A 17,622-nucleotide genomic window follows, 5' to 3' on the forward strand; every position below is an offset into this window, starting at 1 on the left:
GGGAAGGGCATCAGGAAGGAGCTGAAATCTTCAGGGATGAGTAGGCTTACCCCAGGCTTAAAACTGGTGCCGGCAATGGCGGTGGTGATGGTGCTCAGGAAGGAATTTGTTCTTGAAAGTGCACGCATGGCAGGGCTGGGGAACTCCAAGTACCTACTGCTGGGGTGGATGGCCATCAGACCACTCTCACTAATTCTTCAGCTTCTTGGCCAAGCACCACCATAGCTAGTTGAATCAGTTTGAGTGGGAGCTGATATTTCAGATCAGACCTCAGATTTTCCCCACAGAGTGCCAGATAAAATAAAAGATCCCCAGTTAAATTTGAATTTCAGATAAACCACGAATCATTTTTTTTGTGAAGTCCCCAATATTTGGGACATACTTATATTAAAAATTATTTGTTGACTATATGAAATTCAAAGTTCATATTTTTATTTGCTTTGCTTTGATTTGAATTTTTATTTGTGCATTTGTTTCTATCACAAATAAATGTTGCTACCTCTGCCAACCCTACCAGAGTGGTAAGAACCAGCACGGTTCTACAGTGGCACAGATGATCACAAAACAAAACGCCACCGCGACCCTCGCGTTCTGTAATCTAATCACCCAAAAGTCTCACCAATTGGAAGCAAGCAGGGACAGAACGGCCTTCCACAAAAGAGACGCTGTCACTAGGCAACCAGGGCACACACCCACGCTACCGGCCGCAGCGCCGAGGTGACATACGCAAGCGCGCGCTGACGTGTAATCCCGCGTTAAAGGGTGGGGACGATTTAGCGTCACTCTTGCTTGTGACCCCACTCCCTCTTTGTGATTGGCTGCCTTGGGGGTGCGGCCCTCGGGCGCGGACGTTCCCAATTGGTACTTGGGAGCAGCGGGGCGGGACTCCGGCTGCAGCCGCGGGAGGTCCGGAGACAGGCGGCCATGGAACCCGCCGGTAAGTGCGCGTCTGGCCTCCGCTCTCCGGCACGATCTGCCGTTTCTGGCTGTGGCTGTGCTGTCCCCGTGGGAGCGTGGCGAGTTGGGGGGTGAAGCCGACCGGTCCGAGGACTGAGTCGAGTCGGAAAGTCTTCGGAGCGGAGTGGGGCTGACGGTGCATTGAAGGCGGCCGCGCTTGAGCTGGTTCCTAAGCCGAGGCGGGTGGGGCGAGGAACGGGGCGCTCCGGGAGCCCCGGCCTCAGACCCCCGCCCACTGTCCAGCCGCCTTCTACCTCCCTTTGGGCCCGGCCAGACCCTGCCTGTCCCCGGCGGGGTCGCTGACTGAGCGGGGGCGTCCCCTCCTTGGACAACCAGCTCTCCGGGAGTGAAGCGCGGGGCAGTGCCCAGGGATTAGGTGGAAGTCCCGTCCTCTTGATCCCCAACCCCCGTCAGGGCTCTCTAAGGCGACTCAGGACCCTCTACTGCTAGTGACTGCCCTGGGCTTGTTGGCCGTGGTCGAGAATTTGACGGTCATCTCGCGTCTGCCACTGAAGTGGCTGGCTGGGTGGAGACTTTGAACAGATCGCTCAACTTGTCCGTAAAGTGAGAGAGGTATTCACTAGATCTCGAAGCCTCTCTTCAGCTTTAAATTCTAAGATTCTATGATTGTGCTGTATATTTAGCTTTTATGGTGTAAAAATGTTAGGAGCGCTATCCTGGTGGAAGTAGGCAGACTCCTCAGAACATTGCAGCTTAATGACAAAATTTTAAGTGACTTCATTTGGTTCATTACTCACTGTTTTCGTGATCACTCATCTTTGAAAACTGAATAGAACTGGAAGTTCGGGTTTAGGTGACAAACCACAGTAAGAAATTGTTAGTGAAGCCACTTCAAAATACAAGCTTGAGGAATCTTAATATTTGCTAATATTGAATCTCAATTAGTAAATTCAGTTCTACAAGCACTTCTCGAGTATATTTTAAATGTAGATGAATTTGTTGGAGAGAATAGATAAGACTTTGCACGCACAGTTAATTTGCATTTTCTGAGTTTGTAGGTGAAAGCTGAAACTCAGAGCTCTGGGTGGCTTCCTGTTGTACAAGATAGTTGAGTTTCTCTAGCATTGGAAATCTCATCTGTGAAGTTGAGGAACATTTTCACTAGATCTCTGAGACTTTCTTTAGCTTTGAAACTCTAAGAATCTATAATAGTGCTGAATATTATGTGGGCATTTCACGTTGATATGGCTGTAGGGGACCCCCTGAGATAAACTTAACTCACTTTAGAAAATGTCCCCAGATCGAGCCCATCTGTAGTTTAGCCTTTATCTTCAGATTCCACACTAGGGGAGGAACACTCCTGAAAGAAAGGCTTACATAACTGAAAGAAAGGTCAAAAAAGTGACTGGAGCAGTTTGATAATCACCGTCTTTGAATAAGAAAGGAAAAAATGTGATTTGTTCGCAGCCTGCCCTCCAGGTGACACTTGAAAAAGGTACTCTCAAAAACACAGTTCTAGCTCCAGGTATATATATATATATATATATATATATATTTTACTGGGCCTCCAAGCTGTCCCTTCACTGACATCTCATCTGATGTCTGTGTCTCCACAAGCTGTTCTCACAGGTCTTTATCGGCTCTGCCAGAGGGGCCGAGGTGTCACCCGGGCCAGTGTCATGTGGTGAGCTGCACGTGTCCCTGCCGTTCCAGCTGTGGGAGAACAGTGTTAGCAGCTCATTGTCTGCATGTTGAGAAATGCAAAACTTACAGATGCATCTTTTGTCATAAAGAAATTTGAATTACAAATTTCAATCAGGAAACCAAACCACACTTCTTAGTTTTGCTCAGTTTTTATGCATCACCTTATAAGTTTTCTTCAAAAAAATTATCAAAAAATCTGTCCTAGTAGAAATTGCTACATTGTAAATAGCAATTTATTAGAAGTGTTGCCTTGGTGTTATCGGCACCGCACTCTCCCAAGTGAGCCATGGGCTGGCCCTTCCAGGTATATTTTAGTGAAAACCACAAACCTAATACTAAGAGAAATTTATGAGATTAATTGAATCAGTGGCTAAGATCTGGAGCAGGGGTCAGCAAACTTTCTGTAAAGGGCCAGATGATAAATATTTTAGATTCTGTGTGTCATATGTCCTCTGACACAGCTATTCTGCTCTTGTAGCCATTCACATGAATGAATGGGCAAGTCTGTGTTCCTGTAAAGCTTTATTTACAAATATGGGCAGTGCGTATAACTAGGTTTGAATCCTGGCCTGTTTTAGTTACTGTATAACAAACCACCCAAAACTTAGTGGTGTCAAATAGCTATTTGGTTATGTTTCATGATTCTGCAATCTGCCAGGCTGAGCTGGTTGGTTCTTCTGCTGGTCATTGCAGTGGTCATTAGTGAGGCTGCATTTAGCTGACAAGTTGGCTGGGCCTTGGCTCTTTCCATGTGGTCTCAAAGCTCTTCCCTCTCCACATTTTTTTTTTCCCACATCCCTCTAGCACAGTAGCTGGGCTTCCTACATGGTGGCTTATGGTATCCAAGAGTGCATGAGTAGAAGCCACAGGGCCTTTTCAGGCTGAGGCCAAAAATTTGCACATCACTTCGACTATGTCCTATGGGTTAAACCAGGTCCACATGCAAGGGGAGGGAACTATAGAAGGGTGTAAGTACTGGGAGGCAGGACCACCAGTGAAGCAGACTGCCTCAGGTGATTGTGGACAAATTCCTTAACCTCTTTAAGCTTTAGATTTTTCGTTCATAAGATGGAGTTAATACCTCATAGAGTTTTGGTGAGGCTGCAGTAAGATAGAGAAAACTCTTAGCATGTAGTGCCTGATGTATAGTGGCCATTTAATAAGTAGAAGCTGGTAAATTGATAAAAGTAGAAGAGAAGAATATATGTATCAATAAATATATGGATATGTGTATGGATATGTGTGTGTATATGTATTTAATTATTGGAAAGAACTGGTTTGTTAGCATGGCAAATCATTATATACTGTGGTGTAACAAACTTATTTAAAATTATGTGTAGCAGTATTTTTAGAGCGAAAGTAAGACTGCAGAGTCTAGTTTTGTTGTATGGCACATAGTAAATGCTTAGCAAATAAATGTCAAATGAGTAAATTCATTATATACTTTGTTTTTATTTCTAGGGTAAAAATTAACAAATTGACATTGAAACAGTATTTATATCTGGATTTGGAATATGGAATGTGTTTTGTCTCTGAGCTGAGCTCCTGTTTTACTTTCTTTTTTAGGTAATAGAGGACACATCTTAACTGGGTTGCTCTAAGAACTGATGTCTAAACCATCTCAGCATGGCCTGTAGAGGAGGAGGTGGGCATGGCCAGCCTCCCTCAGCTACACTCTTCCGGGTTAGCCCTGGAAATCTTTCCACACGTAGAACCCTTACCCATAATATATGCATGGTGTCTGACTTTTTCTACCCAAATATGGGAGGCGTGGAAAGCCACATTTACCAACTCTCTCAGTGCCTGATTGAAAGAGGGCACAAGGTCATAATTGTCACCCATGCTTATGGAAATCGAAAAGGCATCCGTTACCTCACTAATGGCCTCAAAGTCTATTACTTGCCTCTGAAAGTCATGTACAACCAATCGACAGCCACGACCCTCTTTCACAGTCTGCCATTGCTCAGGTACATATTTGTTCGGGAGAGAGTCACAATAATCCATTCACATAGTTCTTTTTCTGCCATGGCCCATGATGCCCTCTTCCACGCCAAGACAATGGGGCTTCAGACAGTCTTCACGGACCATTCCCTTTTTGGATTTGCTGATGTCAGCTCGGTGCTTACAAACAAGCTTCTAACTGTATCTCTTTGTGACACAAACCACATCATTTGTGTCTCTTATACTAGTAAGGAAAATACTGTACTAAGAGCAGCACTGAATCCTGAAATAGTGTCCGTCATTCCTAATGCTGTAGATCCTACTGACTTCACTCCAGACCCATTTAGAAGGCATGATAGTGTAATAACTATTGTTGTTGTCAGCAGACTTGTTTACAGAAAAGGTAATGGAATGATAGCTATAATTGCATTGCAGACTTTTTTTTTTCCTTATAGAAAGCTGTTGAATACTTGTATGTAATGATTGTTTGGCTTTTCACTTTGTTTTATGGTTTTATAACTTCTTCTGCATTAAATATAGTAAAGAAAGTTCTAATATTGGTTTATACATCCAAGAAGAGAAATTTTTAGGATGGTGGTGAATGCTGCCCCCCGACCTTTGATGCTTTAATGGTTACTAAAAAATAAGAATAATAACCTGCTGCTGTTTAATTGATCAGGCCTTTTTAAAAATTGAAACAGCCCTGCATATGTGGTAAGAAGTAAAGGGCAGAGCCCACCACGTGGCCTTTACTTTCTGACTGCAAAAATAATGTCTTTTTTTTGCAGATATTTTGAAAACTAAGAAAAGCACAAAAATGAAAACTAAAGTCACCTGTAACTATGTTATGCAGAGATGATCCTAATGAATATTTTGATTTATAGCTTTCCTCTCTTTTTTATGCGTACATATACTCAAAATTGATGGGCTTGTTCTGTACATGACTGTTTTGTAGCTTGCTTGTTTCATTTAATCATATATAAGACATTAATAACATATTGGCAGGTAAGTGATGAAGAAAAGGGGGTTAGACGACCCAGGCTCAGATCCTGGCTCTACCCCATTGTGTGATTGAGGACAAGTTACTTAACGTCTGTAAGTCTCAGTTTTTTCATTTGTGTAATTTAGGCAACAATGGGAAACTTATGTGGGTTCAGTGATAGTTTCTATAAAGTACTTAGCCCAGTTTGTACTCAATAAGTGTTATTAAAGAGGATTTTTTTTAGTGCCTCCACAGCACTTAATGGATACCATGACAGAGCTTGTAGAGGCTTGTTTTCTAAAAGTCTAAAATAGTCTGGTTATTAAAAACATAGTCTTCTGGATGCTATTTAAAAACCTGTCTAGTAATCGAAAATGTCACTTAAAGTAGGGAATCATTTTTTAAAAGTACACACTCCCTTAAATATTTGAATTTAACCGAAATATTATGAGCACACACTGAATTGCCAATAGTTTGATGCAGGGCTCTGGCATTCGAGTACTGGTCCACTGATTTCAGCTGCATCATTTTGCAGTCACCTTCACAAAGGCATGATCTATCATTGCCACTTTGGGTTTCTTTTAAGTGGGGTGAGAACCTAAAGGCGTATAAGCAATATGCTTCTGGATTTTTAATTTGTTTTTAATTTTATACGTGGCTTAGGACAGCCCTAATGTGACAAGAACTTTTTTCTGTGACTTTCCTTTATTGGGTTTTTCAAACCGTTCAGCTTAGTTTTCATAGAAACTCATTTTGTCAGGTTATGTAATACTTAATACAGTGACAAGTCCAACTGACATCAAACAGTTTTGTGAACAGACGTAACTGATTCTTGGTAAGCACGCAGCTCAGCTGTGTACCAGCGTACTAGGGAGTGACCTCAAATCTAGATGTGTGCCTTGGTCGGCATAGTTTACATTTGGAGTGGAGAGCCTTGGTTGCCCCAGCAGTGCATTTGAGTGGAGGTTGGTAACAAAACTACTGAACTGCATTTTCTGGGGTGAAGGCTATGATGTGCTTTCATTCTTTAGTCAAGAAGATGTGAATGGACCAGCATTCTGTATTCTAAATCCCTCTTGAGGCTTTGGTAACGTGTTTGTTATAACTTAGAAAATGTGTCTAATTTATTTTTTAATTAGATAGATAGCATACCTTTGTGAGATAGCTAGCTAAGAAAGAGTAGGATATGTGTATGATCAAGGATCAGCAAAATTAACTACTCACACAAAGATTAAACTTTTTGCCTTTTAAGCAGCTGAGGTAACCACCAAAGGAGTGAACATATGGCCTTTCCTGTTCTTAGTTCAGTAACTCAACAAATATTTATCGAACCCTCTCTGTATGCCAGACACCCTGCAAAAAGTAACATTCTGAGAAGGACCGGCCACATTTGTGGCCCAAAAGTGAGTTGTATTAATGGTCCATTCCTTAATGTCAAATTAATTTTCTCAGGAGGTGTTCATTGGACCAGATATCAAAGGCCCACTGGAATGTATTAAGAGATAGGACAAACCAAAATTCTCACTGCCCACATTTTCTGGCTGGCTCCTTTCTGACCCCCCTTCTCAAGCCTGTTTTGCTCTTAGTCAGGGATTCCCAGTGCTCTGTGCCTGTGCAGGCATGACCTGTTTACTACTGTAGTGGTAATGACAACTTACATTTGTGTTCTGCAGTTGGTAAAGCCTGTGCATGGTACAGTACCACACTTGACCCTCCCAACAACTGTAGGGTACATATTATCTGCATGTAACAGACAAAGAAACTGAGTCTCAGAGAGGGTAAGTAACTTGCCCAGGTTACACAGTAAGTAACAGATGACAAACATGAGTCCTGCTCTTCTTGAATTAAGGTCTCCTGTTCCCCCACCTCCAGCCTGGCCACTATTCTCCTAGGTATAGATCATAAAATTCTTTAAAATATTGTTAGACCAAGCTTTAAAAGCAGTTTGACTCAGGGATTTTCCTTGCCCATTTTGTGTGAAAATCTGTTTGTATGTTGCATTGTGTTAGACTCTTCTTAGAGGCGTCAAAATAAATTGAAAGTCTTTGTATGTTCCATGTGTTAGATTCTTCCTAGAGGCACCAGAATAATTTTTTTTATAATGGGGGAAAAAACCCTTTATTCTTGGAATGATACTATAGATCATTGTTAATAGTAATCAGTTCCATTTCTTATAAGATGATTGTCAGGACTAAATGACATAATGCATTTAAAGTACATTGCCTGATGTAATGCATTTAAAATAAATGTTAATTATCAGCAATTATGATTATTGCTCTGTGTTTTTTGTTTGTTTATTTAAAGAATGGGCTTTAACCTTGTACGTCTTAGAAAGGAGGGAAAAGGGAGAAAGGGGGGAAAGAAAGAAAATAAGAGGAAGGAATTATATGAGGCTAAATGGTAAAAGTCACTTACTTTCTGGTTTGTCTAGAAATCCAATTGGTGGATTTGGTAATAGACTTGAAATGAAGATAGCTAAGATTTTAATGAGAAGCCCTCATAATTCAGAAAAGCTGCATGTGAATTTGTTTTTGATATATGCAATCATATCTTGAAAATACCAGTAGAGTTTATTTTACTTAATGAATCCTACTTTGCATTATTTAATAGAAATGCCACATGTATCATTTCTCTCATGTCTATTTTATAATTGATCGGCCTATTTTGGGGAAGATTGATGTAAGAAATGCAATTCTTACGTGTGTGTAAGAAATGCAATTCTTATGTGTGTGTGTGCATGCATTTTTTAAGTTAATAAACAGCTCTAAGTGGATTCTTTTACTTTTGAATGTGTATGATTTGTAATAGTTAAAGAATTAAATTCCTAAATAGTGTCAACATTGTCATTTTGCATAACCACTAACTTTTTCAGACTGGTAGGTCATGATTTATTTTATTGCCCTATATTACCTGAGGTTATATTTATATATTATGAGAAAATCTTTTTTTTTTTTTTTTTTTAAAAAAAGGAACCAAGATGCATCCTTTTGTTCTATGGAGTGTAATGTCTGACGGTTGAGGTTCTGTCGCCTTCATTTACTACCACTCTGGGGAAGAGGGCTATAACTGATTTGGACGGACTATTCTTTTAAATTTTCCTAATACAATAGTGTGCACTATAAAGTTTTCTGTACGAACTGCATTTTGAACAACATGGAAGCAGCAGTTAAACTTTGTTGCTTAGCCCTTTTTTATGGCAGGAAGTGGAGTCATACTTGTAGAATTTTATAGCTGAAAGAAGTCTTGGACTTTAGGTACATAGATAGATCTCTTCGTTTTATAGATCAGGAAACTTCCCCCCAATCAAAAGTCTCACTTGGAAAAAGGAAAGCTTGAACAAAACCTAGATCTCCAGTCAGTTGTCCTGCTCTGGAGAAAGCTAACTCCAACCTTAGCCACCTTAAATACCTTTTTTAGAAGTAGTATGTAAACACAGGTGAGTGACTTAAACACTAGTATGTTGAAATGAAAGAGAGTGGTCCATATTTTGGGTGTGTGGAAGATAACAATGCATGTCAAGGTCTATATCTCCCAGAATTGCAACTCTTGGGGGACCACTGGCAGTTTGTGAACGATTGCACCCTCCCAGGAAAGGTTTAAGAGAATTAGTTCATTTACTTTAAGGAGGTCATAGCTAATACTTTCCAAAGTTGAGTGGATTCTCAGTACTGATGAATTTCTTTTAAAAAGTTTAAATATTAATATCTCCAACATTCAACTTTATTTTATATTTTCAGGGACCGATTTGCTTAGTGGTATAATACCTGAAATATGTCAGAAATATCCAGATTTAAATTTTATAATTGGAGGAGAGGGACCAAAGAGAATCATTTTGGAAGAAGTACGGGAAAGATACCAGCTACAGGACAGGTATTGATGGATTCCATATTGTCTTGGGTGAGAACATATCAATTACCTATATTCAGTTTTGATCATATGTCTGCCTTAGGTGTGCTGCTTCTCCTACATGTAATTGATATAAAAAATGGAATGCAAGGCCTGTTTTTAAAGAATTGATATAAAATGAGAAAATCTAGTTAAAGAATTTACCCTTTTATTTTTTTCCATTAGCCCAATATTAGTTGACTTGGTGGGGACAGCTGATGGAGGCACCATGGAAGGCACAAAAAAAAACCACTTTAATTGGAAATGTTTGCAGATTTCCAAGATACTGTGTTGTGATTTAAATAGCGTGGTTCAAATTGTGTAAATTGCTGTGCACATACAGATTCAGACAGGTCTCTTCTTTAGTAACTTAGATAACATGTGAGGGGTGGATGTATGAAGCATCCATTTTAAGAAGGCCATTTTTCTGATTAGAAGTGACACTAACATTTAAGCATCAAAGTGTATTAATGTTTTCATTACATGCTAACCAGTTTTGGAAGATGAAATTTTATGTGTAACAAAAGTTAGAAATATGTTAGCTGTATGAGTTTTAATCCGCAGATGTGGCTTATAAATTAAATTTGTTTTTAACATGATTTTTCACTCCTTTCTTTCTTCCTTTCACATTTAAAAAATCAGGGTGCTTCTTTTAGGAGCTTTGGAACACAAGGATGTTAGAAATGTCTTAGTCCAAGGACATATTTTTCTTAATACTTCCCTTACCGAAGCATTCTGCATGGCAATTGTGGAAGCAGCCAGCTGTGGTTTACAGGTAAAAAGCTTTGAGGGCTTTTTTTCCCTCATTGTTGGTGTTTCTGTATTTGTAGTTTTAAAAATAATGAGACACATTCTGTAATAATTTTTTAACTTGGTTTTATTTTCCTAAGGTATGATTATGGTGGATCGTGTGTTCTTTTTTTCTTTTTAAGGTTGTCAGTACCAGAGTTGGTGGAATTCCTGAGGTGCTTCCAGAAAATCTTATTATTTTATGTGAGCCTTCGGTGAAATCTTTGTGTGAAGGGTTGGAAAAAGCTATTTTCCAACTGAAGTCAGGGGCATTGCCAGCTCCAGAAAATATCCATAACATAGTAAAGACTTTCTACACCTGGAGGAATGTTGCGGAGAGAACTGAAAAAGTATGTCACATGCTGAGAAAGATTGTACCTGAACTCTCACTTGATGTTTCACGTACACATTTGCTTTCTTTTTCACACAAGTTTGCCGTTTTTGTCCCATTGATTCAGTTTATGAAATCTCTTCCAAGTGAAAAGAGAAGAACTATTCATTACTTTTGGTACACATACTGGGCTAAGTTTCTGTCAAATTATTGCATTTGACATCTGCAAATAGCAGTAATACAGTCATGCCCCCTCATTAATAAAGAAGTTACAAAATGTCCTGGAAGTCACAGCAATTAGAGGCAAAACTAGTATTAAAATCTACTCTTAGACATGTTGAAGCTGTTTATCATTCTAAAGCATATAGGTCTATTAGCAAATATCTAGTTTTGCTGATTCCAGCGACTTTATAACTTGCGAATGTTTAATTTAGGCTACTTTCTAACCTCTTGTGGCACTTTTGCTAACTACTGTGATTTTCTGCAGGAAAAGGATTTTTGCATCTTTGAACTGATTGAGAACATAATAAGTTAGAATTCAAAATGTACATGGCAAAAGTTGGAAAAATGATCCCAAATAAGCAGCAATAGAGAAGTTCCAAAAGGACAGGTACAGGAAATTGATTAACACTCTTAGATAGGAGAGTACAGTTGTGGGAAATGATTCCTGCTTTCAAATTAGAGACTTCATTTATGCTACTCAGTTTTGTCCTTTACATCCTTCTCATGACTTCCTCTGCCTCATGCCTCTTATTACCATGTTACAAGCTGAATGGAAACAACTCGGCTTCTTAGTATGTAGAAACTGTGAACCGGGAAGACAGCCAGGTGGAGCCTGGAGAAGGTAGCGGTTTAGACTAGTGCTTTGTACTGTCAATGTATTCAGTGGAGCAACGCGTTTCTAGCCTGGAGTAGATAGCAAGATGGATCTGAGGAGAGAATAGCTCTTTACTGTAAGTAAACACTTTACTGTTTATTTGGTTTAAATTGTAAGTTCCAGTACATAAGATGAACCCATATTTGAATATGTTAAAAAAAACTCTTATCTCTAAAAATTGTATACATTTTGCACTGAAATATGAAATATTTGAAACAGTCAAACATTTTTGACTGAAGTATCTCGGAGATACTCTGACCTTCTAGAAGTCTTGTGGTATCTTGACCCATATGAAATAGCTACCTTTTCCTTTGGAAGTTGGAGTCTAGCACTGATTAGCTGTTGGAAGTGCACGTCGGAGTCACCTGGTTGGCTTTTTCAGACTCTGTATACTCCATCTTCATGTTCCCCTGCTTCCCCAACCACTTCTTAGGTTCTGATGTGACCCTTTAGGAGCAGAGATGGAATTTGGGATATGGTTGGCAGGGATATTTGGTTAAACAGGTTTTTCGGAGATACCACCCTGATTGAGAACCACAGCTCTGTAAGTTGTGACTTGTCCTTGATTGACATAAAACCTCAGAAGTCTAAGCTATTGTAGGTATTAAATTCAGAGGGAAAGAACTATGGTAACAGTTTGTCAGTATACGTCAAAGGAGCTAATTAGGATTTCGTTTTCTTTTAGTTATTCTTTTAGTTATTCTTGAAGTAGTACTAAAACATCTATTTTTGTTTTTTCTATTTTATACTCTGGTGATTTATAATATACATTTAAAAAAATTAAATCTTTGTTCTATAATGGATTGTTATCCTTAATATTCTTTTCATAGTAGTATATTGTTATTTTATCACTTAAGATCACAAATTAACTGACCTGAAATAAAGCTGGACAGATAGTTTGTAGTTGTTCTTTTAACTCTAGGACACTTTGATCATTTTCAACTACTTCCTCTTAGTTTAACTGTGCTATTTAGAAAATTGATCATGAAATTAAATTGGAGTGCATGCCATAAACATACTTTTTCAATTACAGTTCACCAGTCTCAGCATAATTCTCAACATAATTCTGATTAAAGTGTTTGTATTCAAAATGTCCTCAGGGTGAAAGAACTAGATGAAAACATTCTGTACCTTTCAAAGACCACTGACCTGTAGAACTTGCACTGTGTGTTATAACTTTCGGGAGTTCAAAAGGAAATAGATGGTTTACAGGTCTGATATGTGAAACTGAGCACAAGTACTGTTCAAAGGCAATTTAAAAACATGAATGCTGGCCCATTTGATGTGTTCTAAATAAGTATGTTTAAAGACGTTTGTTTTTTAATATTTTAGAGTTTAGTGCTTAGCAGCGTTTTAAAAAGCAAGCCATTTACTACCAATTTTCAGCAGTAAACTTTATTTCATTTGCCAATGTTTGACCTATACCATCTATTAAAGTTTCTCCCATCTTCTCTTTTATTTGAAATCCGTGAAATGTTTCTGTCTATTCTCACCATCCGTGCTCAGCACATGGACAGCCTGATGAGGCTGTTGAAATAGGAGCCACTGTGGACCCACAAGCACACTAGATTGTAGCTCATTGATTGTGTTCGATGTCGGCCAGATGCCAGCGAGAGCGGTCTCAGCCGAGTCAAGGAATCTTAACTGGCCAGTCCTGCTTCAGCACTGCTGAAGTCACTGCTGAGTTAAATATCATCCGTACAGGGGTGACCTGAAAAGCTGTTCAGACTTTGCAGGACTTTGGAATTCTAGTGGTCCACTAAAATAGTTGGTGATCCCCTAGGGGAAAGGAACTGTGGCTTAGTCTTTGTGTCACACAGTATCTAGTCAAGTGTTTTGCCCAGAATAAATGCCTGTGTTGAATCAAATGACAATAATTATTGTGATTAAGTTCATTAAGGACATCATTACTATAACATCAGCAAAATGTGAGCGACTTCTGTTTGCATGTGTTTATAAAGCATTCCTGCTTAGTCGTTCATCGTGGAGCGTGTGATGGGTTGGAGTGTTCATTCTTGGCCTTTTCTCCCGCCAGGTGTATGACCGGGTGGCTGGGGAAGCTGTGTTGCCGATGGACAAACGGCTAGACAGGCTCATCTCTCACTGCGGCCCAGTAACAGGCTACATTTTTGCTTTATTGGCTGTGTTCGACTTTCTCTTCCTTATTTTCCTGAGATGGATGACTCCAGATTCTCTCATTGATGTCGCAGTAGATGCCACTGGGCCAAGGGGTGCTTGGACTCATCAATGCCCTCATAGGATCAAAAGGCGTGAGAAGAATAAGATGTTTAAAGCCAGATAGAAGAAGCCTGGATTGTGTAGTTTTAAATATTTGTAACACTTATATTAAGACTATTGAATATAACCTTGCTTTTTTTTTTTTAAAGTTAATTTAGAAAATTATGCTACCTCTATATCATCCATTGTTTTATTTTGAGGAAAGATAAAAACTTATGCAATTCCTGAGTGTAGAAACTCCTTGCACTTATTTAAAATTTAGGAGAGAACATTTAAGCCACTCAGGTATGAAATTTTTCAGACTTCTGAAATCCCTCTAGCAGAGATGTTTTAACATTATATTTTGAGAGCTTTGGGTGCTGAAGGGCCAAACGTTTTCTGGGCATTTTTTGGCCAGTTTTTAATGTTATATCATTAATTAGACATTCACCAGATGTTTACAAGTTTTCTTTAGGGAAGTACAACAACTATATGAGCTATTTTAAGTCATGTTCATGTACATTTATTAGTGATTTATGTCACGTTATATGTCCACTAAGTGTTACATATAATCAGCAGGTTACTTGAGTAAAGTGGTTCATTAGTTACCAGCATGTTTTGAGCAACTTCTGTGTGTAAAACGCTAGCTAGAGACTTCCTGCCCTTAAGGACCAGGGGTGCATTCGCTCTTTGTTTATCATTCAAATGGCTTATTTCATTGTAGTCACAGTTGACATGAAATGGTAAAATAGCCAACATGCCAAAAATGCTCATGCTATTAATTGCCAGGAAGAAATTGTCAGCATACTCCAAGTACCTCTCAGATCCTGTAGTGTGCATTCTCCTAGGTAGAACCTTCATCTTCAGTTGTGTTTATGAAATACTTTTTGCTTTTTAAGTATTAGGGACCGAAATCACTGTTGATGATAATGCAGAGAAACCCTCCAGATTTTTCAGTATGTAATTTAGTCCTATGTAAATAAATGCCTTCATGTTTTCTGAGCAGAATGTATGAGGTGTGCCATCTCAAAACCAGCTGCTACCCTGTCCTTTTGATATGTCACTACCCTTCACTGTGGCCTAGCTGGTGTCTGATAAGTATTGTCAGTGTACAAAAGGCTTTACTCCAGAATGTTTTATTTATAGCAAACTGAGTCTGAAAATTTTAGGAACACAGCCGCTTTGTTGGATGGATGCTGTTAACTGTAATCATTGCCCAGAGCCATGGGTTTTTAACCCCAAATTATCCACATGGTGTGTATTATTAATTCCTTGAACTCTTTAGAGTAAGTTTTTGTGAGAAAAGGACTGTGAAATCAAATCAGTGAGAAACTTGTGGGTGCACTAGGTAGATTCTGTCAGTATTGTGATTCTGTACAGGATTTTTTTTTAATGACCACATTCAAGACTTCTTATTTTGTAAAATATCTTAACATGCCTATTAACCGATTGCACTGAAATCAGAGAAATATATTTCTGTGTGTTTGTACTAAAACAAAAAATTACGAGTGCAATTTTTAAAATCTAGAAGTTAGGGGTTCTTGTATTGGAGAAAAATGTACTGATCCAAACCATTCAGTCTTATTGGGATTTCTATGCATAGAAACTGACATGGAAATATGAAACAAACAGTGCCAATATTCATGGTAAAGTGAAAAACTAACATTTGGTTTTATTTATTCTACTCATCAGTTTCTAAAGGCACTACTATTTTTTCTTATATTTTTGCATCTTAATTTTTTCAAAATTGTCATTTAATTCTTAAATCATCATTTATTTAAGATGGAAATAGGATTTAAAGTTAGTTGCCTTTGCATGTAAAATACGTAATTTTTAAAATTATTTTCCTTTTTTTTTTAACAAATTTTTTTGTCTTATGTAAATCTTAATTTTCAGTCTTCCTGGATACCCTAATGTAACTGTCAGTGTTGCACTGGTCAGTATGTGGAAACATGTTGTTCTGTCCTGCTACTTAAATTTATTTGAAAGTGAACTTACAGTGATGAGGAATTTATGAAAAATATATTGAATTTCTTTTGTTGTTACAATGAGTTGCACATGTAAAACCAATTTGCTAAACCATGCTACATGTCCAAAAATAAAGACCAGAATGACATTTTGAGAGTTTTCTGAGTTTGTCTTGTTTTATGAACAGAATGTTTGCTAGTGGAACAGGGTCCCACCACCCCCCACACTTTCTTTTTCAGTGCAATTTGATGTATTGCTTGGTCTGTTAGTAAGACAGGAAATGTCCTTCAGATGATGAATTACTCTGTCATCTTATTTCTAGAATATATGCTCTCTTTTACTCATGGAATAGCAAGTTCAGTTGTACCTTTGTTTCCTGATCCAAGCAAGCACTAGAGTCATCACATAAGACAAATGAATGTACAAACTATTGTATGTGTGAACTGTATAATTATACTTCATATCTTGCCAGCTATTTTAAGAGAAATTTGAGTTTTGACTTCACTTACAGAAGCTTCTCCCCCGCCCCCTTTTGTTGAAAGCAGTGGAAAGCAGTCACCTACATTTATATGTTCTGATTTATCTTACACCAGAACTTACTTTTGGCCAAGTCAGGGTAACATAGGTCTGTGTTTACTTTTGTGAAATATTTTTAGAGGCCTCTTTATCCATCTCGGTATTCCCAAAAGAATGTGGCTAGATGTTAAATTGTATCATTCTGTGGTTGGATTTTTTATATGAAATTATGGAAATTAAAGTACTATACAGAATTTGATTTGTATTCTGCAGTACATTGTGGAGTTGATTTTACTTTATATTTTTCTATGGCTCAGTGGTTCTCAACTGAGGGGTGAGGGTGAGGGTGATTTTGTCCCCCAGGGTACATCTGGCAATGTCTCGAGACATTTCTGGTTGTTACAACTGGACGGGGGTGGGGCATTGGCATCAAGTGGGCAGAGGTCAAGGTTGCTGCTAAGTGTTCTGCAGTGCTCGGGACAGCCCTGCACAACAGAATTATCTGGCCCAAAATGTCAGTAGTGCTAAGGCTGGTAAACCCTGGTGCTGTTGATTATTTTACCTGTAAAAGATATCATGAATCGACTGTCCTTATATATCCATAATTTTTTATGCCGATTTCAAATGTAATGCTCAAATGTAGTAAAGATGGCCTCAGAAATAGTGTGGACATCCATTTGGACCTTACAAAAGTTGAGCTCTCAGCCAGCTTTTCTGGTATGTAAAACATACAAAGGACAGCCATGTTTTAAATGAAAAGACCAAAACAAGATTGAATAATGTTACAGTAGACATCTGGTCTGACATGATCACCTACTTGGAGTACAATTGAAGAAAAAGATATATAAGGAGAGCTAAAATACTTCATGTGTTTTCATACATTGGCGTTCTACCAGGTAATCTAAGCTCGGCAAAGTAACCCTTATATGTTAATGTCTGTTCCTTGAGTGTGAAAACAACTCAAGATCTTTAAAGTGCTGTAATACACTGAAATGGATGAGCTATATATTGGGGCTCAAAGTTGTGCTCTCAGCTGACAGCCTTTTAAATAATATAGTGAAATAGTTATTTAAAAGGTAGTCTTTCTAATTTACCTGAGTGATAGGAGAAACCCATATTTTTGCATAAAGCATTTTTAAATAAGATTGATTTAGCCTGCTGTTATAATTTTATTTTGGCTTGTCTCTTCAATAAGGTTTTACACATCTAGAAAATTGAATACAGACAAGAATGAAGAGACCTAGGGTGGTGAGGAAAATTAAAAATAAATGAATTTCACTTGTGTTGGCCAGCTGATAAGAGAATATTGTCCTAGCAGGGAAGGTATTGATTCATGGAATCTTTGGGTACTTCACCCCAAACCTAGGGCATCTCTTTCGTCCAACTCATTATGACTCTTCCATGAGCAAGGGTAGCCCACATTTTCCAAAAGGAGGTACTGCCTTTACTGATGCTTGAAATGGAAGCGAATGATCAGGAAGGAACTTTGCTGTG

At 38.6% G+C, this 17,622-nt stretch overlaps 1 protein-coding gene across 1 annotated transcript; it reads left to right on the forward strand.

The window, feature by feature from the left end:
- The first annotated feature begins 897 nt into the window (after window positions 1-897).
- Window positions 898-15,766, forward strand: PIGA (phosphatidylinositol glycan anchor biosynthesis, class A). The gene is made up of 6 exons (XM_008588618.1): window positions 898-937; window positions 4,189-4,966; window positions 9,283-9,415; window positions 10,073-10,205; window positions 10,363-10,569; window positions 13,463-15,766. Exons 2-6 carry the CDS (start codon window positions 4,249-4,251, stop codon window positions 13,727-13,729), a joined length of 1,458 nt encoding a protein of 485 aa, XP_008586840.1. The 5' UTR covers window positions 898-937; window positions 4,189-4,248; the 3' UTR covers window positions 13,730-15,766.
- Window positions 15,767-17,622: the final 1,856 nt, after the last annotated feature.

Source organism: Galeopterus variegatus, unplaced genomic scaffold (assembly GCF_000696425.1).
Source record: "Galeopterus variegatus unplaced genomic scaffold, G_variegatus-3.0.2 Scaffold4926, whole genome shotgun sequence".
Classification (NCBI taxonomy): domain Eukaryota; kingdom Metazoa; phylum Chordata; class Mammalia; order Dermoptera; family Cynocephalidae; genus Galeopterus; species Galeopterus variegatus.